This window comes from Diprion similis, chromosome 6, assembly GCF_021155765.1.
Source record: "Diprion similis isolate iyDipSimi1 chromosome 6, iyDipSimi1.1, whole genome shotgun sequence".
Classification (NCBI taxonomy): Eukaryota; Metazoa; Arthropoda; class Insecta; order Hymenoptera; family Diprionidae; genus Diprion; species Diprion similis.
This window is the reverse complement of record NC_060110.1, coordinates 2,818,738-2,842,063: the sequence shown is the minus strand read 5'-3', so window position 1 is coordinate 2,842,063 and position 23,326 is coordinate 2,818,738. Positions and strand designations below refer to the sequence as shown.

General features: G+C 34.1%; 2 protein-coding genes across 5 annotated transcripts in view; both read right to left on the bottom strand.

The window, feature by feature from the left end:
• The window catches only part of LOC124407674 (collagen alpha-2(IX) chain-like), a 68,483-nt gene extending 56,299 nt beyond the window's left edge, over positions 1-12,184 (bottom strand). For all 4 annotated transcript variants that reach the window (XM_046884066.1, XM_046884068.1, XM_046884070.1 and 1 more), the window contains exon 1: positions 11,945-12,184. The gene's annotated coding sequence lies outside the window, so the exon portion shown is untranslated. The remainder of the gene's footprint in view (positions 1-11,944) is intronic.
• Positions 12,185-17,615: 5,431 nt separating this feature from the next.
• On the bottom strand, positions 17,616-23,243 carry LOC124407675 (ATPase family AAA domain-containing protein 2-like). Its single transcript, XM_046884071.1, has 11 exons — positions 23,090-23,243; positions 22,845-22,993; positions 22,378-22,647; positions 21,994-22,185; positions 21,612-21,793; positions 21,324-21,510; positions 20,258-20,443; positions 20,000-20,138; positions 18,491-18,595; positions 18,300-18,404; positions 17,616-18,207 (listed from the first exon to the last, which is right to left on the bottom strand). Exons 1-11 carry the CDS (start codon positions 23,241-23,243, stop codon positions 17,894-17,896), a joined length of 1,983 nt encoding a protein of 660 aa, XP_046740027.1. The 3' UTR covers positions 17,616-17,893.
• Positions 23,244-23,326: the final 83 nt, after the last annotated feature.

The following is a 23,326-nucleotide window of genomic DNA, read 5'->3' as shown; positions in this document are numbered from 1 at the left end:
TTGTTCGGAATTGCGTATAGAATGGGGCAGCTAAGTACTTTTTTGCATTTGAGATACGAAAACTTCAATATCTAGAGATACAGGGTGACGCAGTACCCGCGGATTACCGAGCACTGACGGATTCCTTGCAAAAAAATAAGACTAAGCTTACTCTTGACAATTTTTTTTTAAAGCAACGGTTTTTGAGTTAGAGCCGTTTGAAATCCACCAATCACGGCGCGCAGATAGAGCCGGTCGCAAGAGCCTAGCGCGAGGCTAGCGCACTCGGTCCCATCTGCGCCGTGATTGGTGGACTTCAAACGGCTCTAACTCAAAAACCGTTGCTTTAAAAAAAAATTGTCAAGAGTAATTTTAGTCTTATTTCTTTGCAAGGAATCAGTCAGTGCCCGGTGGTCCGCGGGTACTGGCTCACCCTGTATATACGTCAACGTTGAAATCGACCAGGGCACCCCCTTACGAAGTTTATAATCTTTCCTATGTCTTCATATATTCATACTGTCCAACGTATGCGCACAATCAGCTAATTTTAAAACCTCGAGTGCACTAGAGCTGAGTAATTTTACTTACTTGGCTGTATGCATTCCCCCAATATTCTGATTTCTTATACTTTTTCTGGCTTTGAACACCTCGTCTTCGAATCACTTCTATCTATTTCATGTTACAACAAGTGTATACTTGTACTTCGTTGTTCGAAATCACGAACTCAAACATTCGTAATCGAACCCCGAAAATCCACTTTGTGCAATTCTACAATTTCACACGTATCATAATTGCGTATGCCAAGTATGAATAATAACTTGTGACTAATTATCTATAACTATTTATCTTCGCAGCATCAATTCCTTTCGCCTTTTTTCATACCGACTTTCAGAGTATAACTAATGTTTTCAAATCGACGTGGTCGAACCCAACACTTACGTTAAGCTGGCACCACCAGACCCAAAAGAAATATGAACCCAACAGGTGCTCGAGTCAATATGTATATCGACTGGGTAAAACACTAGTACCGTAGCCGCTCATTCAAATTAGACATTTATTTTTGAGAATGAAACGAAAATTTCACAAGAATTTCAATTGTTTACCCAATTTTTCTCATCAAACATGAAAATAATAATTCTTCAAATATATTCTGAATGGAAAATAGTCATGTAGTGTGATTTACTTATTACAATTGAGTTAAAAAATCATCATTTTGGAAGCATAGTTTTTCGACAACAACTAAATTTACAACCAAATTCAGGCAAAGACAATGTCATTTATTTTAAACAGATGTTTGTTTACAAACCAAAACGAAGATGATGAATAGAAATGATAACCATTGCCGAAATATCTTTGACCAAACAATTTTAAAAAACTCCCAAGCATATAATATACAGATCCTATACGGATCCTACGGGTACTTAGCCTTGATAAAGCAAGTCTTAACGCGGCCTGAATCAAATTTCGCTGACGAAGTTCAGCTGCTATCTTCTTGTCGAGTACTTAATGACTGAATGTACGGCCATTGAAAACAATGGAATCACTTTTCGCAATCTACTATTGCTATCTATGTCGATTTCATTACTCGATGCAGATCATTTAAAATTCTGCTACCGTGATACTTCCTTGAAAATTGCAAAAGTTATCGAACGAGTAAATTCTAAGATCGTAAGAGTTTCCGCATTCTTATATGTGAGTCACCCTGAAATTTTGTATGCTTCCAGAAATTGATGACTCAATTACCCCCACCTGGAAGCACGCTCAGTGTGTTTCAATTTCCTGTTGCTAAGCACGCGTTACAGTACATTGATGCATACGTGCTGAGAGGGCGCTGCTGTCGAGAATACTTTCGTTATTTATTTAGGTATAAATTTCTTTATTGTCAGCTCACATTCATTCAATCACTAGATTAGACGTTTCTTAGGACAAATCTGATAGTGAGATTATATGTATATGGGGCATTCTACGTGTAATCGACCTAACCAAAACTCGCACCCTTACAGAACCGGTTCAAATTTTGTAAAACGATTTTGTTAGCTGATAAGAGGATGTGTGGTTTTTTATAGATTTTTACTCGAAGACGCTTAGACGTTAGCAGTCGCGAAAATGTATTCAAAATCGAAAATATCCAAATTTCGATCCAGCATAATTCGAAATATGGATGAAACGAGAAAAAGTTGAAAATGCAAAAGTCTTTATAAAACATCAGAAATAGCATAGTTTTTCAAATGTATTAAAAATGCCTTAAAAATTATGTTTTTAAACCATACATCGTTTTTCGCTGAAAGTTTCAGAGAATAATCTCTTATCAGTAAGAAGAACGTATGGAAACTTTATTATTGGACCGAATTAAATTTAGAAGCTACGAACTTTTTTTTTCTGAACATATTTTTAATCAAAATAAAAATTTCCTCAGCAAATGAAAACCGCTGTGGATACTCTAAGGAATCAACGTACACAATCAAAAGTTTTGTTTATTATATCACCTTGTTTTCACTACGTGATTTTCTGAGACGTACCACGAACGATAGGAAAGGGATAGAGATATGAGGTTTTGCGCATATGAAACTACTAACCTGAATACTACAAAAAACATATTTCATTTTAATTTCACGATACAAAATGGCGCCATAGCAGGTCACAATTTTTAATCTGGAAGAACAAACCAAAAAGTTTCTTAAAATGTGGTCCAAAATTTTTTTGATAAATTAATTTTTATAAATTTTATAAGCGATTTTCGGACAATTTTTTCGAAACAATCAAAAAAAAAAAAAAAAAAAAAAAGAAGTTCAAATTGATGCTGTCTTTTTTAAATCAATTTAAAAAAAAAAATCCTACGACGTTCACTAGATTTTGGACTATATTTTAAGAAAATTTTCGATTTCTTGTTCCAGATTTCATTTTGTATCGTAAAATGAAAATAAAATATGTTTTCTGTAGTTTTCAAACTAGTACTTTCATTATCTCTTTCCTATCGTTCGTGGTACGTCTCAGGAAATGACGTGATCGAGTTTTACAGCTTCCTTAGGTCTAACTGTGCACCTGAGGTCTCCCAACTTTGGCGCGGACTCCTCGTTACAAGCGATCGACCGATTGCGTTGAATCATACGTGCTTAGACACCAAATTTGTATACACGTAACTGTGATTCTCTTATTATAACGAGGAATGATCATGATCGTCGACACACTCACGCATGTGCGGTTTCCGTGCTCTCCAGGCAATAGTGGGGAAACGCCTTGGCAACGAATTTTTTGGAATCCTATTCCTCTAACCGCCCTAACACTCTCTTATAACGAGGAAGTACTGTATGAATTCACCCTGAGTGATTCTGTTATCACGACAGTAGTTAGTTTATTCATTATGTTAGCCAAGTTTCGAACTATATGCTAGCCGAGGAGGAAATAACTGACTTAATTGCTGTGTATGAATAGGTTTGTGAATTAATTATGATTCACCTGAAATAATGGGATTTAACTGGAAAATAACTGAATTATAGAAAATAAGCTCAAGTTGATTTGAATTAATTTTAATTCATGCCGGGATTACCTGTTTACAAAGTAAAAATAAAATAAAATAGGAATAAATAAAAAAATTAATCGAATTAACAGGAAATACGAACGTCTGTACAGATATTTTTTTTAACCCACTTGAATTAGAGTGAATTACCGCGAATTGTTGCGAAAAAATTTTACATTCGTAAAATGAGGTGAATTAAATTGAAAAAAAAAATCAAGCGTGATGTAATATTTGAATGGACCATAACTTGAATCGCTTCTAAACTGCAAAACATGCAAGAAGCATTTGAACCGTGGTGTATACACACATGACGATTTGAAGGCAAAAGCCAATCGCACATTGTATGTAGTGGGCGACTAATTATAAGTCTTTGAAGAATGTAGACTAGTAGAAATTCTGAAAACGTGGAGACGGCGTCAAGGTGGGATATAAGTACCTGATTATGAACAAGTTTTTCTCTCTAAAATGGAATAAATTTTGTTTACATCCAATGAAACAGTTGCATGTAACGCGCTTATTCGAATTTTGTCCTAGCTATCTAAAATTCTCTTCATTGCACTATTACAATCACCCTGTGCGTACTTCATTATCTCTATTCATTGCCAGAACCTCGGCCAGAACCTTAGCTCTGATTTTTGAATTCAAGCTCCTCTAATTCAAATATATACTGAATAACTCGTTTATTTTCAAATTCACACGGAAAATGATAATCATCAGAGTTTTTTGGAATTAAATTTCCTACAATTTTGGTCCGTATCAATTTTTCCCTAGGGTTCATATTTTTCGATTCAAGCCCGAAAAGAGGGGGTGAAATTGTATTATTGCATTATTACGTTTATTTTCCATTTTACACAAAAATGATTATTACCGAAGTGGTTTGGGATCAAAAAATTCATCTGGAAAAAAAATGAAAAGAATTCACCTCTTTTCGGGTCTTAATCGAAAAATTTCGACCCTAGGTAAAAATTGATGACAACCAAAATTATAGGAAATTAAATTCCAAACAACTTTGGTTATTATAATTTTTCGCGTAAAATACAAAATACACGAGTTATTCACTAAATTCAAGATGGCGACTGAAGCAATGGAATGCGAATCCCGAAAACCAAAATGTAGACTGCCAGAGACTCCCCCCCCCCCCCCCCAACGATTTCTGAATGAAAATCGCTAGTTAAACTGCAGTGCATAATACTGGTTATTAAACTAAGTATTTTTATCGAATTCACATTATCATATTTGAATAAAACAATAATTTATTGGAGAGAATTATTGTGCATTCAATATTAACAATGCAGACTTTTGTTTAGTAAAAAAAAAACTTACACTCGAATCATTTGTCTAAAATAAAATGTAAATCAATCAGGACTGCGGCAGTATCTAGATTTTTTAGTCGAATCGGTGCCCGGAAAAAGAAACGAGCAGTCATCTCCGTTCGCAAAATGTTGCTGAAGAAATAAGGATCGTCATTTCAGTTGCTACTTAGAATCTCGTTGCCGATACAGAAGTCAAATCTTATTGTTAGCTTGGGAGAAAATGATAGGTATTGGATACCGAAATCAAAGTTACAACGAAATTTCACACCCAAAAGATCGATGCGAAACTCGATGCGTCACAAAGTATTGAATCAGTTGCAGCTGCACTTTCTTTGTGTATCGCTTTGGTAGATGAACTCAGCGCATCAGCGAATCTTTGATCCGCCGCTTGATTTCACAACCAGATAAAAGGGTTAAGGTCCGATGATTGCATATTGATACCAACATTGTTTTCTCGCAACAATTTAGTCGTTATATTTTTTCTAGATACTATTCAAGTTTATATGTAGAATTTTCCTAATCTTTTTAAACTGATGAGAATCCGCAAAAGTTATTAATCCTGAGAGTTCCATTGTAATATGTAAATTTTTGAAGTTTCGAGAACGAGAAGAAACTCTACAATGAAATGTGATAGAGGTGATTAATTTTTCAGAGATCATAACGAAGGTATCCACTTCAGAAACAGAACGACCATCTTTCTGTGTTCTTTTTAAATCGTACTATGAACAAATACTATTGGAAAATGTCCTCATGACGTCAGAGCCTGGTTGTAGGCGCCATTTTACCACCACATAACCTAAGTTTTTTATTTTAATGGAGACAAATCATAATTCTTGGGCTTTCTTTAAGTTATCTCACTGACGTTGAATGCTTCGATTACGTTTTTAAGTCTATAGATTCTACATTATACAGTCTTTGACAGCGCCATCTAGAGACTAAAGCTGTAACTTAGGGTCGGTAATTACGACTAACACACAGGTACATACGTTAAGGGTTTGTGCATTGCTTAAGAAATTTATAAAATAAATTTTTTCCGTTCTTCAACAATTTACAACTGATAAAATTGTGTTTGTTATGATAAATGGACAAAAACTTGACTTGAAAAGTTACTAGCTCTGTCGGTAAAGTGGTAAAAACAATGCAACTAATTCTAGATTTATAACATAACAAGCGCCGCCTATTTTTCTATACGATGTAGAAATTGTTGAATAGATATCTTATAATCATGATAATCAATCCAAAGTTCGATGTGATCGATTTATGTAAGTAAATGACTAAGATTGCAGATTTTCGGATTATTCTAAAACACAACAATAAAACTCAAATTTCTTTGATCAGTAAGCAATTTAGATGTTGTAAAATGACTATTATATTTATATATATAAATAGAATAGAATCTACAAATCGCTGCTTTTCTCACTACTTTACCGAGAAAGCAAGAAATTTTTTTTTTCTCAATTTTTCATTGAAATCCACAGCAAACACAATTACATTATTGTTAAATGCCAGAACAAATTTATTTTAACACTCTGCTTAGGTATGATCCGATAACTTGGCATCTGGCCATTTTGCAGGCGGTTGAAATACGAGTATGGGATCCTCTTAAGGGGATGCTTTAATCAGTCCTTACCGACCGAGTAAAATTGTACTTATTCTGACATTTACCAGAGCCTACACATCGATGACGAGATAAGGTTACCGCTAGTGCAATTAACGGCATTGAAATATTAATCTGAGCATTCATGTCTACATGTTGTCTTTATCGGAAATCAAATTTGCAACAAAATTTTTTTTCACATTTTTCCTTGATATTGATCATTTTCGAAAAAAAGTTTTTTGATTTGCGTATATTTTATATGAAAAATCTTTGCACGCTGTGGGAAATCACATCAACTTTCAGACAAAATTTTAGGTGGGGAGTGAAAAAAAATAGTCGAAAAAAATTACTCTATTGTGTATACAAACGCATATGCAATATCCACACTGCATTTATAGGCGAGGCTCAAATGTCACGCAGATAATTCATTGTATGTATCATTATTAGCATAGCTCACAGCTGAAAGTTATCAGAGATCTTGCTAATGATCGAAAGTATTGTCGTTTATCGCGATGTCGAGTCATTCGATCTAATAAATGCAACGAATGCGTCCAACGTCTGTCAGGCGTGAATTGCAACTGAAGTTGACGAGCAGATTTTATTTGCAAATTCACATTTTACCACACCGAACCACATGCACTTCACCTGCCGTAAATTCTATATACAAGTAATTTGGACATGAGTATCATAAAATTGTTTTCCTTCTATCGACCACTTCATGAAACCATAGTTAATAACATAATATTGAAACTTCTGAAAGGAAAACACTGTGCGATTTTTTTTACAGGTCGCGTATCGCCATTTTTTGTATTCGCCATTCGCCATTTCGCCACCGTAAGAAATTCAATTGTGGCAGTTGGATGGAGATTATCATTTCTCTATATAATGGGTGAAATTTTATATGGTAGCGTTTGACAACTGATTCCGATTCGAGTCGAGGCGTTGTAGAAAATTTCGAATCCTACGATCTTGGAGATATTGAACATAGTGTCAAACGGTTTTTTTGCGTTTCAGAAATTCGAAAAAAAAAAATTCAACGGTGATTCAATATGTACAGTTTTCATACGTGATTCTCAAGGTGGGTTTTTACCATTTTAAAACACACAGTTGGTCGACAGATGTGGACGTCGCGTATTGTTCAATTTTGAAAATATACCTAATTCTTTTCCCACCTTCTTGCAACAAACAATTTCTCCGATGTTTCCACCGCTTCCAATAAGCAATTTCCTTAACCAATCCGATGAATTAAGGGGATATTCTAGTCTAGAAATTTGAAACAACCGATTTTTTTTCTCCACATTTTGAAAGCTTAGACCTTTAAGAATAAGCCTTTGAGAGGATTTTTGGAAATTCAAATTATTTTCGGAGTTGCAGTTATTTTTGTCACGCGCTAACTAAGCCGGTCCGGCCGGAACGAATCTTCAAACGCGTTTGTCTCGAAACTACTTTTTTCGAGTTGGTCGATATCTCAAGTTCTACTCGAACGATTCTCTTGAAATTTGGTGGAAATCTTCTTTATATATCCCTCTATAGTTTGACCCTTGGATTTGAAGAATTGTTTTTTTTTAGTATTTTTAAAAAATTTGGAGAGGTAATAAAAAACCGGGTAAAGAAATTTTTTTTTTTCATATCGTCGCCATTTTGTCAATTTTTATATTTTTTTTTCTTTTCCTGGGGTTAAACCACAGCGACGTCTCTACTAATTAAGAATTTAAAAAAATTTTTTGTTTCAGACTACTGTAAGGGTTTAAATCACGTCGACCAGGATGCACTCTTTTTTTGGAGCCTCCATTTCACCAGGCTATAACTCTGCCAATTTTTGATTGTTTTTTTTTAAGATTTTTCTTTTGGTTGCTTAAAATGTCAATAAATATTATATAAAAAAATGGATGGTAAAAATGTTTTTTCGTTTTAAATATCTTACTTTAAAAAACGCCTCAAATTTAGGCTTCTAGACCAGAATCCACCCTTAAGAATCACCTATGCGACACTTCTTCCCTCTTGCAGATTTCCAAAAAACTTGTAAAATTCCGTCATTGATCAGCTAACGAACGTCAGTACAAATAATTCTTTCATACGGTCAACAACTATCTAACTAACAAACGAGTCTCAACCATCTAATGGTTAATTGTCCAACAATATTATAGTCAACGACAAATCCATTCAAAATTCTTATAAAATTTTGATCAATAAAAAATCCAACAAACGTCTTACAATTCTAACGTAGTAAAATTTTTATCATATCTATTGAATTGAATTTGTAAGTATATAATACATTTTTACAAACTCGAGTAATCAAATAATTTCGAGAAAATTTTTACTGTGAAAATCCTCTAATCCATCTAGAGTGTAGTGCGCGATAAAACAATAATAATTTAATGTTTCGCACTGAATCAAATTCTGGAATCATTTTGTTAGTCAGAGAAATTTAATTTGTCCTTACGAAACGGAAAAAATTGATTTTAATATATAATAAGTAGAATATTGTTATTTATTGTTTTCTGCAGCTTGATGCTTTGTTTGTCGAATAATTATTTCTTCAATTAATCACTTAACCCTTTTAGTTACAGAAGCCACTATAGCGGCACACCTTTCTTTACTTTTTTCTTTATAATTTTTTTTTTTTATATATATTCCATGCAAAATCCTGAATTTTTTGCATTTTCAAGTAACTGAATTGCGTGACTGAAAAGGTTGATCAACATTTTTGTTCAATCATTTTCCCAACTATTCGAGTATTAAGCAGCTCTTCCGATTAATCGGCTCTTTCAATCAATTATTTGTTTGATCAATTGATTTATCACTTGATTTAAAAAAACGTGCTTAATCATAGTCTACGATTAACCGATTAATTGAAAAATAATATGCGTGATCAAAGTTAACGCCTAATCAATTAATCGCACAGCTCTAGTAGTGAGAGAGATTTATCGAATCATTCTTCATTTCTCTATTAACAAAATCATTAAACTTTAGTTAATTAAGATTCATCATAATTACATTGAAAAACAAGTTTTGATGTTGAAAATATTTAGAAGCTTTTCACCCCCCTGATTCTCCAGTTTCCCTCAAAATCCCACGGTATGCAGGTCAGATATGAGAAATGAAGATGCTTCCGGAACACGCGGATAAATTTTCATGCTTTTTTAACGGCTCTCCAAAACTGAAACTTGACGTATGCAGCGAGGTTGAGAAATGAATTAAGTACTTAGGCATGGGAAAAATTATAAGAGTCTTATATGAAGCTCTGAAACTGTGCACAAGAATTTGTTTACCTTAGGCTAATGTAACCATGATAGTAAGATAAGAGAGAACTCTTTTCTCTCTTAGAGAGTCGAGGTGAGAAACAACACAAATTTGAGATTGTGACTATCCTCCCTGTGCCTGCAGTTCATTTCGAGGTGCATTTCTACACTTAGAACCAAAAATACGCTGAACAGTTTGGAGATTTTAATTACATTACTGCGAATTCATTTGCAAGATAATTTCATGGGTACTCAGGATAGGAATTATTGAACGAAATAGAGCAATTTTTTCTTGAATCGCGCGATATTTAAAAAACAAATTTTCCGTAAGTTGTGTACATGAGGTGAAAATGTGAAATAAGTGTTCTTTCATTTGTCAAACAGGTTTTATAAGTCAATACTACAGACCCTACGTCGAAAAAAATCGCATAATTCCTATGTTGAAACACATCGATTGTGTCCTATTTCGGTTCAAGCACAGACTTATCACACTCCGATTTTTTTTTAAATTTTATAACGATTCAAAAAAAAAAAAAAAATCAAACGGTAAACAAAAAAATCTGAAATCAAAAATACTTTTTACTCAAACATTTTCAATTTTTCATGACGGAATGAACAATATGGCGTGTAAAAAAACATAGCCTGGGAATGGAGAAATTAAAAATTTTTAAGGAAGACTAGAATAAAATTAAAAAAAATCAAAATAGGTTGGAAAAAAAATCGAATAAAAAAAATTGTTTTAAAAATCTGCCGGGACACCTTAATAGTGAGCTAGAGCGTTGAAACTTTCAACTTTGAACTCAAGATTTTTCAAATTGAAGCATGAACTTTTTTTTAACGGCCACCCTAGTATACATATATGTATAATGTCTCGTTCTTCTCTTCTCTATTCGAATTTGCAAACTGCAAGAACCTATGATGCCGTCATACGTTTGCGGATTAGTATAAGATAAACGAAGAAACTTGTTCGTTATCTTCTTAGTCGAATAATCGAAGAAAATCTTATCGGTTAAGTCCTACACTGATTTACCAAACCAGAACAAAACTTGACGAATTGCCCACAATATTAACTAACTCTAATATTAACTACGACATACACTGATATTCTGGAATGAATGTGTGAAAAAATGCGCCAAAAATTTCGAACCTGTCCGAACAAATTATACGTATAATTTTTCTCCCAGATCAAGGCTATCACATCACGTACACTATTCACTACATTGGTTTTGCTGAAAGTCCACTAAAAAAAATTTCAATTGTTAAGTTAACGCAAAATTCTAGCAAGTGTGTACTAGTAACTGCTTACTGTGATTATAGTTGTCACTACTAGTATATTTTCTGATTATCACGACGTTAAATCAGTCAGTTTAGTTTGCTACATTTTTCCAGTCAAATCAAGCCCTAGCATTAATTTATTATTTTACAAACATCAAATTATCACAATGGTTACAAGCAAATATAGTATAATTACCCGTAACTAAAGAGAATAATAACACACGTTATAAGATGTTCTAATTACAGCTACAAAAACTCATCTCGTTTCACTATTAGGTACTGAGAACTATATTGCTCAGTTGTGGTAAAAAAAACTGAAAATTTCACGCGTCGTGGGATCATCATAAGTGAGGTAATACATGTACAGGTGACCATTGAAACTTTGAATACTACGCAAATCACGCTTATACTCAAATCCAACGAGAATCAAGTACTCGACGCGACGGTACGTGAAGATTATGGCTAACAAGAATTACACAGATATAATTAATACGGTTTTTAAAATACGAGCCGATCATTTCACTCGCTGACCACCGACCAACGACACTATATACGCTGCACTTGCAGCTGAGTAACGCTCGAGCAGATTTAGTTGTCACTTCGGATCAGGGACTCGTATTGATATCTGTTCGGATACAACGGGATCAATTACAACCGCGAAATCACTATTCGTGGTCAGAAGTATGTGACACTTTCTGCATAGGTCGACGATAGTGATTCATTTTTAGGCATGATCAAGTTCCTTTCCAAACCTAAAGACAATTCCCAATTCACAGACATTTCCTAGAATTCATTACGTTTTCAACTTATTTATATAATTTATTTCTGTACAATTCATTCGAAAACATTTTGCTTCATAGTTGAAATTTTTTTCTCTCATGTGTATCCATATCGAAAGATCTTTTTTCGTTCATGTGACTATTTCATTCGTGATTCGAGTTAAAACAATTAACGGTATCCGCCACTACTTGTCATGAAAAAATGTAAATTAGGTATTATATGTACTGATATATAGACTCACATTGACAAGACGTTGTCGAAGATCCAATTAGAAAGAAGAACTCCGTTTTACACCTCTTCAATTATCTTCTCTCACTTTCACCAAGGACAAAATTAGGCAGAAACAACTTCGAAAAGGCGGAATGACCTGAGCACAGATTTCAAAAAGCACGAGGTTTGGCGCCCTCTCGCGGTTTCCGTCTTCTTCCGACTCTCTGCAATGAGGACCGCGCTTCCCGGCTGCCCGGCGCGAACTGATAAGACTCATGTCCGCGGTCACGTCTCTACCTCCGGAGATTCGATCCGTTCCAACCTCCCTACGGACTTCGCCGGTTCTCCGCGTTTCTCACCGTTCGCGGACTTTAACTCCAGCGTACGTCGTTCGCTTGCGGGATTAGAAAGACCGGCGATCTCAAGATTTGGCAAATTTAGATGATATATCTTAGGAACCTGTGAACTGGAAAATGGACGGTGAAGGGAAATAGACGAAAATAAAAACTGCAAGAACTTTGAATCTGATCTATCTTTACGTAATTCGAGACGAAGAATGGTAATCGGAAGATAACGTCAGTCGCTCAACGTCATGCGGACTATATTTTATGTCAATTTTGACGGTTGAATAGTCTGAACGAGTATTATCATAATTATCCGGTCACGGGATAATCAATGATTCGATTTCAAAAAGTTAACAAACTGCTAGGGTGTGGAAATAGTCAACGAATCTAATCGAAAATCAGATGAAATATTCGACTATTTAAATAATTCTGATGGTTTGAATATAATATTCAAAATAGTTTAAATCGTTCTGATAAATCGAATAGTTTAAAATATTCAATTGAACTTTCGAATTTTCTATTGTAGTAGAGAAATTCTCTATTTGTGTAGGCAATTGCGTTGCCGATACAGCGCTTACTCCTGTAAAGTTAAATGGTTTGATAAATGGTTTTTAAGTTAAACTATAAACAAATTCGAATTATTGTCAAAATTCAGAAATACACAACAAATCGACCGAATGATTCGAGAATTCCGCAACGTACGCCGATTGGATTATTGGAAAAATCAATTATCCGAAGCCTTGCATTATTCACACACCCCAAGAAAATATCCGAAATTCATAAACGTTCACCCTTGTAGGTTCTCGAAAAAACTAATCAACATTAAACTAAAAGAACTTTTCTTATCTGGAAAAATTCTTCTTCGCCGAGGATAAATAACGTGGATATGTATTCACATTACTTAATTACTTCCTGCTTAAATGAAATTAAAAAACACAGTGAATGGGATGGATTCAATTTCTTGAAACTCATAGTTGACGTGGCTGGAATTCATGTGTATTGCATGACATGTTCGAAAACTGAATGAGGACTTGACCCGCGATTTGACTAGAATCAGTAAATTGCCGCAATCCATCATAGAATGATAGAAATACGCAAGAAAGAACTGCTTCATGGTACAAAACGATTTCTTCTTGAAGAAGATACGTAATAGCTGAGAGCCAATTTATAGTTGGTAGCATTAATTGACGCCTTATGAGTATTTGTACCAGCTTTTAGCTTTATCTTGAAAACATATATTTCAACATCCTTGAGGCTGAGAACAGAATCAATAATTCGAACCTATATGGTGATTAGAAAAAACAGAACTTTCTTTAGATACGGTTTTCAGATTCTTCAGATTTATAGTTACTCTGCATTTTGCGCTTTGCAAATTTCTCGTTGTCCTTCTCTTGAGACAACGCGTCTAAGTACTTGTATAAACTATCTGTGATTTCTGTGATGGATAAGTTTGAACTGTTTAATTTGTAGGCTAGCTGATCATTAAAACGCGGAATTCTCGTCTCTCAATACACATTGTACCTAGAAATATTCGTACCTTATTCTCTCAAATAGCTTTGACTAACATATTAAAAGTACAAAATAACGTTGAATATTTACTTCATCCTGAAAAAAAAAATTCACAGAAATTTTTTTAAAAAGTCCGATAAATTATTTCAATCAAGATGTTTTAATATTATACCGAAAAAAAAGAATTTGGCAGAAAAATTTGATGCTTTGCGTGAGAAACTGCAAATGGTAAACTAAGCATATTAAAGAATTATCTGGAATTTGTTCAAAGTGTGTTTCCTAGTTTTTCATACCTCGGTTACAATTATAAGGATCTATGTATAATGACTCATACAAAAGATTCTGTATACATATGATATACTACCATTTCATCGATTATGTTCTCGCATTGCCATAAAAAAGCAATTACTCGATAAAAAAAAAAAAAAAAAAAAAATTATGAGAAAAAAATAATATCTCTTTGACAATGAGTTGAGAAAATCAGTATTTTCCTCAAATTCTCTGAACTTTTTCAGAGTCATCTCTATCCGACTTATGCTATAACTATAATAGAAAATAGAAGAATATATATCATTGACACCAATAATAAGTCATGAACTACACTGACGTATAATGATACATATTTGATATCATAAACAGCAGTTGTTATAACGATTTGAACAGATCATAATATGGTGATGGGTCAAGAGCGAACATCTGAAATCAAGTAGATATTGTCCGCGTGACGTATTTCTGCTGTAATAATTAATGTTCAAAATGCTACGAAGGGTGAATGTTAATTATAGGTTATGAATCCGGAGAATTTGCAAACAGCTAATTGTAAGTGAAAATGTTTTTGCAGCTTTGCCAATGTCACTTATTACTGCGCGTGTGTTGAGCTCGCGGCATTGGTTTACTCATCAAAGACGGCTGTAGATCAGGATCTAAAATATACGAAGAATTCTCTGATTCTTACCGTCAAACCGATCGTAGTAGCCTCGTCCATAGCGTGCGATATTGCTGAACGGGAGGATTTGACTCACTTTGAGTAACTTGCGTTCAAATTCTCAGCGTGTCGATGAGCACCAGAATCGACAATTCCAAGAATTGTAAGACGGGTCACGTCTTTCAGGCGCCAAGTCGGCAAGCTGAGGTTTGAACTCTGTCCAGCTAGACTTTTTAAGTTTTTTCAACTTTTTCCACCTGAAGACGTTATGAATTTTGCAGCTACGTAGCCGCAAAGTTAGAGATATTACCCCCTGGGAAAGATTTTCCCCAGTTTCCATTGCCCGTGTGCTAATGCAGGTGTTTCTATTGCACATCTGCAAACAAACAATGATGGCGGGTTGTGTGAAATACGGCGCCCTTCTGCCACGATTCAAAATATTCAAGATTTATCGTAAAAGCTTAATCTGAATCTTATCCAATCAGATACAAACAATTACAAATAAAAGTTTCGTTTACTAAAGTTACTAGTAGACCATTGTAGTGAAATGGATAACGTTACAATAATGGTTCAAATACTGTTGAAATTATAGAAGATGTCGTTCAAGTGGACACTTCGTGTGATTATAGTAGTGAATATTAGACTTACTGATTATTGCAACATTAAATCTCGTTGTTTAGTTTACCACATTGTTTCATTTAAATTAGGCCTTTACATCAATTTACCGTTGCATCGATATCGAATTATTACAGTAGTTATACAAGAAAATATAGCGCAAGTAACTATATAATAAAAAAACAATTCAAAATTCATTTTAATTTTTTACTTAGAATATGAATTTTTTGGTAGCAAATAACAGATGAAAATAGTTGAGGATTTTACCGTAACCGCAATTAATAATTTCTCTGTGAGAAAAATTTCCGATTTCTAATTTGAAGAGCGTCTCAAATTTTTATGACAGCTGCAAATTCTCCGTAACGACAACGGATCGTACTCTATTTCACAAAAATATCCTAGCATTCAATAACACTTCAGGCTCGGTAAGATACGTAATACGTCTCGAGTAAATTACACCTCTTAAGTATGACATATAAGCGCGCTACTTTCATTTAATAGTTTCTACGCATGCTTCTTTCTTAGTTTATCATCTCACACGCAGAGGAGCAATACGCCAAAGCTTCGAAGTTGTGAGTGAGATACTTCTTGCGACAAGATCAAACTTGTCTCTAAATTTTTTATCCATGCATACTTCGAACGACCGCCTGATCTACGCGAAAAAAATTAATCTCTTGGATTTACGTACGTGACGGTAATGACGGTAAAAGACAACATATTTTTTTGCAATACAAGTAACAAAAATTTTTATATTTCATGTGATAAATGTAAAAAAACAGTCGTAAATGTATTTTAAAAATATATCTGCAGTGCCGAGTAACTGGCATCGCAAGTATCCCGGTTATTTCTGCTCCAAAAACGAACTGTCCGTATAAAATTACCGCCACGTATTTAAATCCAACGGATTATTTATTGTTCCGTGGGATTAATTGTAAAATTTTTTAAATCTGAAATATCTGTGATTATTAGATTATTAGATTAAAGTCACAATGAAACAGAAACGGCTGTAATTTTCTGTTTTTGCATGATCGATAAGAAGGTTAAAAATATATGAGTTTTAATGAAACTCATATTTCCCACCCATTATTTCAATGATGTAAACTACTGAGTTTTTCTTAATGAAAAACCAATTTCGTATAGCAAAGACGTTGCGACGATTAAGCTTACTACTAATTGAACTCTCAACTCAAGTGTTGATCGTTTATTGCTAGTACAATTTAAGCCAGAAAATATTATTACGAAAAATTGTGGCTCTCGCGATCCTTGAAAAGGAATCCTACACGTCATATTTTTTGGTATGTAAAGTACTTTTGTGCAAATCATCGATCTTCCGTTGCTATGAGAGAATTCAATATGTTTTCCGCACATATTACAAATAAATACCGCATAGAATTAAGTTTTTTTTCCTTAATATTCTTCATTCAATTGCGGTTTCAAATTCAATCCAATTACCGAGAGTTGTTGAGTATTCATGAATCCAACAGTGAATTATACATAACGGAGTTACAAACATTCCACGCGAGGCTGGCTTGAATTTTTACTCGCGTATTTGGAAAGGAGTTAGGCCACTTGTATGTAACGTACAAGTCTTCTCTCTGCATTGAGTCGAGAATAAGAATTTGCGCAATTATGTTTGTTCGTCCTACTTTTTGCCCACACTTATAGTCAAACAGTCTTTACTAAATAAAATCTAAAATGAACTTCAAAGTCAGATTTAGAAAGTACAGTATGATGAGCTTGAAAAGTGCAAGGCTCAGAAGAATCAAGTGAAATGAGTCATTATCAAAAACTAAACACCCACGACTGTGTGAAGAATATGTAATGAACTGAAAAAAATTGGAAAATGGAAAAAAAAAAGTATCGAGTTATTTTTTACTCACAGAGAAACGGTTTGTTAACTTTACCTGAAAATACTGCGATCAAATATGGCGAAAAATGTTTTTTTCTTATTTAAAGAAATTTTACTCGAATTAAACAATATGGTCGTAACAAGAATGTGGCTTATCAAATAAAAACCCATTCATTTGAATTATTGGATTATTAATTTCGCCATGTTTGACCGCCGCATTTGGCAATGTTGAGAAACCTTTTTTCGTGTATATATGTGCAATAATGTCCCGCGAATCGTTGGGTAACAACAAGTACTAACTAGAGGTTTGTTAGTACTTATAGTTACGGAATGAAAATAAATTAAATAGAATTCAAAAGAATTGGCACACAGATCGTTTTGATTCTATTCGATTTGTGGTAATTTCGTTTTTGACTGCCTCGATTCGTTTCGATTCATTTTGGTTTACTAGGTAGGTTACAATAGTTAGATTCTTCCAGAGATTTGTTAAAAAATTCAGAATTATCGGAATTCAAAAATCAAAAATATTTTTCCACCGAGAATCATACCGACTCAATTCTATCAACACTGTGGTTATCCGTTGAATTTTCAAATTCAGATCATATTATATTGCTCTTTAGTACAATTAGTAAGTTACACAGTGTCACACATTATTATACTTACACAAGGTCTACGAAATGAACAAAACACACTCCAAGTTTCAAGTTCTATAAGCTTCACAGTATCGACGAATAGTTTTTAGCTTTCTTTCCGCCTGGCTTTTAATTTTTCAGTTTCTTGAAATATGCTCAAACATTCATTGAAGGCTAAGAACATATCTCTGTCTTGTTTTTCACCGTGGCCTTCTAGAGCGGAGAAAAGGGTTTCTAGTTGATGAGTTGTCCATCCGCGCGTAATGCTGACTGTCTTTCGGAGCAATTCTGAGATTTGACCATCTGTTAATCTCTTTGCTTCATTTTTATTTTTCAAGTCTGTATCCATTGATCCTATCAACTTCTGACGTTTGGAAGGCGAGCCTTCCGTTCCTCCATTCAACTCTCTCTTCACAGCACCTGTTGATTAGCATGAAATATATCAATACTGAACACTAGAATAACAAACTCGGTTACTCATCAGTAAGTAACCGCTGCCACCTGCACTTTACCTGTTTTAACTGGCAATGTGGAGTGAAATGACTGAACGGTATTGATTTTCTTTCTTGATTTAGCTTCTGGCCGTAATTTTCGAGGCTGAGCAATTTCGATGACATCTACGAATAATTTTAAATAAATATCCTGATCGTAAATAAAAATTTGATCATGATAGTAAAATAACATAAATAAGGTTTAGTTTTACCAAGCTTTCCTTCTACGGTCGAATGAACGGACTGAACAGTGCATGGGGTTTTTCTAGACTTAGTCTCAGTCCTGATTCTCTTCGGTTTTAAGATTTCAATTATAGCTGCAAACATGATAATAATATGTTTGAAACAATGACAACTTGTCTATTCCTTTATGGCACAGGTCTACATTATAAAAACTGACGAGATATAAGGAATAAATTTGGAGCTGAAACATTTGTAACCAAAATGATAGCCTGTTACAAAAGAGGCATTGTAATTAGTTTTAGCCTGATATTGAAAGTCACAACACATAATCCTTATAATTTCAACTTGATTTTAGGGGTCACTCGAGTGAAAACTGTAAACCAACATTTCCACAAGTAAAACTGATGGTAATATAGAATCGGTTGTACTTTAATTACCTCAATTTCATTGTAATTGTGACAGTTTGTAAAGTTATGTGTATTAAATTATTATTCTGATAATTATATCAGTGATTTGAATGATTCGATCCTAATTCAAAGCCCTACCTGGTAGTTAGTTAACACACACAGGACCCTATTAATTAAGTTGTATCTTGTACTCAAAATAATTCGGATAGCTATCCGTGTATTACTAAGATAAGAGTAAAACTGTACTGTCCAAATTTTATCTCATGGCGCAACTATTAATGTAGTGTCAGTAGATTCATGAATTTAAAAAGTCCCCTAATACTAAAGTAAAGAATTGCAGATATCTATTAAATGTGCATGAAAGAAATCAAAAAGTACCATGGGGTGGTACTTACTATATGGGGTTCATTCAAATTATTTTCATTTTCTGCACACAACCAGATGGTCTGAATCAAAAGTTTGGATGAAAGGAATAACTGGTTAAAAATCTCCAGCAACGATATTTGTGCCCATGTATGTAAAAAAAAATGACTCCGAGTAGCCTCAAATGACACAAGCTAAGATATCAACATTTCGAGAAAAAGTGTTATAATCAGAACGTTCAAAATGATTAAATTTTGTGGTATATGACCCGATAAGAATTTTCGGAAAAAAGAAATTACAGTTACTCATCTCGAGAGTGAATAAAAACTGATTTGTGTAAGTACAGTACATAAACAGAAGATCGTCGACAATTAAATTTTCATGTTATAACTCTGTTATGGAGATTTGTGAAGATCTGGCAAGCAAGCAAAATTAGGTGAAAAAGAATAGAATCGGATCGAAACCCTAGAGTCTAATCATTTTGAATGTAATATACTAAGAATGTTGTTTCAGTAGTATGCACCAACATCAGTACTAATAATGTTGCTACAGATTTTTTAACGTTTTTTTTTTCTCTTTTCTTAACTGTTGAGTCAAACGGCAAATCTCATTCATCCTTAATAATGTTTACCACAAAATTCATGGTTTCTAGTCAGAACGCAATTTAACGCATGAAAGTGCCGAAATTGTTGATTTGTGTTTAATAACTAAATGAGAACTAAGAATAATGATCCCATAATTTGTGAAATATTCCAATCCCAAACATACAGCTGGAGGACTTGTGGCTTGCACCACCCACTCCTGAATTCGTTTGATTATACAGCTGCTCAAAAAATCCTTGGCGTTCCGATGTTCCTGGAGTTTTAACTTCAAATACCTCTTCCTGATACTCGTAAATTGATTTTATCTATAATTAAAACGTAATACTGGTCATAAAGCATTCATAATAAAAAGGAGGTGTAAAACAATAGGGTCATTCTTACAAATTATTATGAAAAAACTAGAGTTTGAAAAAGCGGGACAAACCTCGTTTGGTAATGTGCTCGGAGTACAAGTTGCAGTTGTTAATACCAACATTGATACAGAACTATCAAGACCAGACATTAAAGACGTAAAGACAACCCGAGCTGGCTCATCGACAAGGTTCCACCAAGCCAGGATTTCGGGAACATATAATAATGATGGAAGGGAACGGCGTGCCTCCTTCACACGCTATTTTATTACATGTTAATCATAAATCAATGCCTGCTCATTGGTAATAAAATTATTCACAGTGTTGACAATATGTACAGTTGAGCAAAAGTACAAACACAAGCAACAGCTGCAGTACTCGTAAAAAATAAAAATAAAAATTAACTTTTTGAACCAAAACTGTCACTCAGAGTAGAGTGATTTGTAATATTTCTCGCATGTGATTACAATGTAAAAAAGTTACTACTAGTTTCAGTTGGTGAATCGAGTTTCACTAAATTTTGTTGACAAATTTTTGTATCGTGTTTTTTTTCTTGTGTTTTCTGAAGCCTCGTTATCATTGTACAAAACAAGATATTGTTTACAAATAATCTTTAAAAAATTCTTCCGTTCTGAAGTTATTTACATTAATTGAACTGGCAAATTGAAATTTATGTGAAATTGCATGCCTTTTTGTTGTCGAGATAATATCGAACCTTTGCAGGGTTTGAATAATTCTGAAGTGTTGCATAACACAGACATACGACTGCATTAAAAACCTCGAAAATACTGTAGAATATTTAAAAAGCTGTTGCGATACAATTTTTTTTATTATCGTATAGACATCTTGACTATCCTTTATGGCAGCAGTCAAAGAGAGTTTGAAAATTATATGCTAATGGCATCGCAAGGCATTATTATGTTTCTGAGGGATCGACTGTTACAGATTCAAGTTGAAAAGTTGAGTATGTTCTAATAAATTGACCACTTTGTAGCATGACAATCAGCAACAAATGACAGAAAGCGAGAAATATGAGTTTGTATTAGCCTTATTAATAAGTGTTTTTAATATACTAAAGGAATAAGCTAATACTAACAAACTAATCAAATTTATATGCTTTAGAACTTTAAAACGTCTTACTTGTATGATAGCTTCCTCTGCCGCGCGGCCTGTAACTTCAAACAATGTCGTGATATCCAAAACGTGGCAAGGCAAATGTTCTAAGGCATGAAGAATTGCTGGGCCCAAATAACGAGTGTGAGAATCATCAAGACCGGTAAGCAGTAGTCGTGGACAGTTGGATGATCGTGACGTAGCTCTTCCAGTGCTGAAATTAAAGGTTCAGTTGGTCACATCATCATGCAGGGACTAATACTCAATGCAATTTATAATCGATACATCACCAAACTAATCATGCAATTTTCTCACATTACATCCGAAGACAACATGTCTGGTGGACATAGATTTTCTAATCTGAACATGATATTGGTTAAAGTATTTTCTAGCAATGGTTGAATCCTCCTAGACAAACGTTTAATTGGCGTAATTGCTGCTCGCTGCGATGCCGGGATAATATTTTGCTGAGCTTTCAAAAAGTCTTGTTTCTCTATCTGTTCAGAAATTGATTAACATTGTTATTGTAAGCAAATCAAGTAAAATTCTATTCCAAATGTAAATTCTGATTATATTATATTAAAATTATACTAGATGCCTTCAATTTTCCAAAAAAAAGTACAATAGACCATTAAATGTATCCCAGTGATATATTATTCTTCCAGAAATTCGTGAATCAAATGGATCAATAATTAACCTTAAGTGATCTCTCGTTGATTTGATATTTAGATTTGGATGTATAAATCTGAGGGTAAGTTCGTCTAACACAGCACATAACTGCTTCTGCACATATTGCTTGCAAATCACTTCCACAAAATCCTACAGTCTTAGCTGCCAAGTATGCCAAAAACTTTTGTGATGGTTTCTGTTTCCAGCTTTCTATGTGAACCTAACAACATTAAAAAGTGATTTATAAACAAGAAAGCCCGTCAATTCAATTGATGAATGTCTGGGCATGATAAAGCATCATTATATTTTCAAACATTTTTTGATATTGCGCAATACAATAACTGAAATTGTACCATATTATTCCTCTCATTGTCGAAACATATAAAACATTGAGCAATTTGTAAATAGTTACCGAAAGAATTTCTTTTCTCGCATTATAAGAAGGCAATGGAAAGTACAATTCTTTGTCAAATCTTCCAGGACGCCGGAGTGCAGGATCAATCGCATCGAGTCGATTCGTCGATCCGATTACTATAACTTCTGAGTTACTGTCTAAGCCATCCATTAATGCTAAAAGAGTTGAGACAACACTTGCATGTACATAGTCTTGATGACTGGACCGGATAGGGGCTAAACCATCAACTTCGTCAAAGAAAATAATGCATGGCCTCGATTGGTAAGCCTGAAAACCAAAGAGTTCATTGCCAATTTCTTGAATTGAATTGTTTTGAGCAAAAATATGGATTTTACTATTTGAAGATAACTGCAGTTTAATTTCTGGAATAATGGAATATACTGTATTATCACTCCTGTTTTGCAAATATATTTCGTAAACATGTTATTAGTAGTGTCAGATTACAAAGTGTATTGTAAACTCACCGAGTGAAAAATTTGCTGCAGCTTTTTTTCACTTTCGCCAACCCATTTGCTGAGACAGTCGGAACCCTTGCGAGAAATGAATGAAACCTTCCTCTCGGAATTGCTACATTCTGTGGCCAAAGCACCAGCGACCAGAGTTTTTCCCGTTCCTACCAAACAAACCGCAAGGAAAGAAAATAAAATATGAAAATTGTAGTAACTGGAGGTGAAATAGTGAAATGAAACAGATCTAGTTTTAGTATTACCTGGGGGGCCATGGAACAAGAGTCCACGAGGCGGTCTTAAATTGAATTTAGCATAAACATCTCCATACATCAAAGGAAACAGAACTGTCTCCTTCAAAATTTGAATATGCTTTTCCAGACCTCCTACGCAGCTGAAATCTTTTTCCTTAGCCATTTTCGATTGAACTGTTGAAGCACTAGATGATTTTACAATATCCAACGTGGGTATTTGTATACAAAAAGAAAAAAATAATGCCG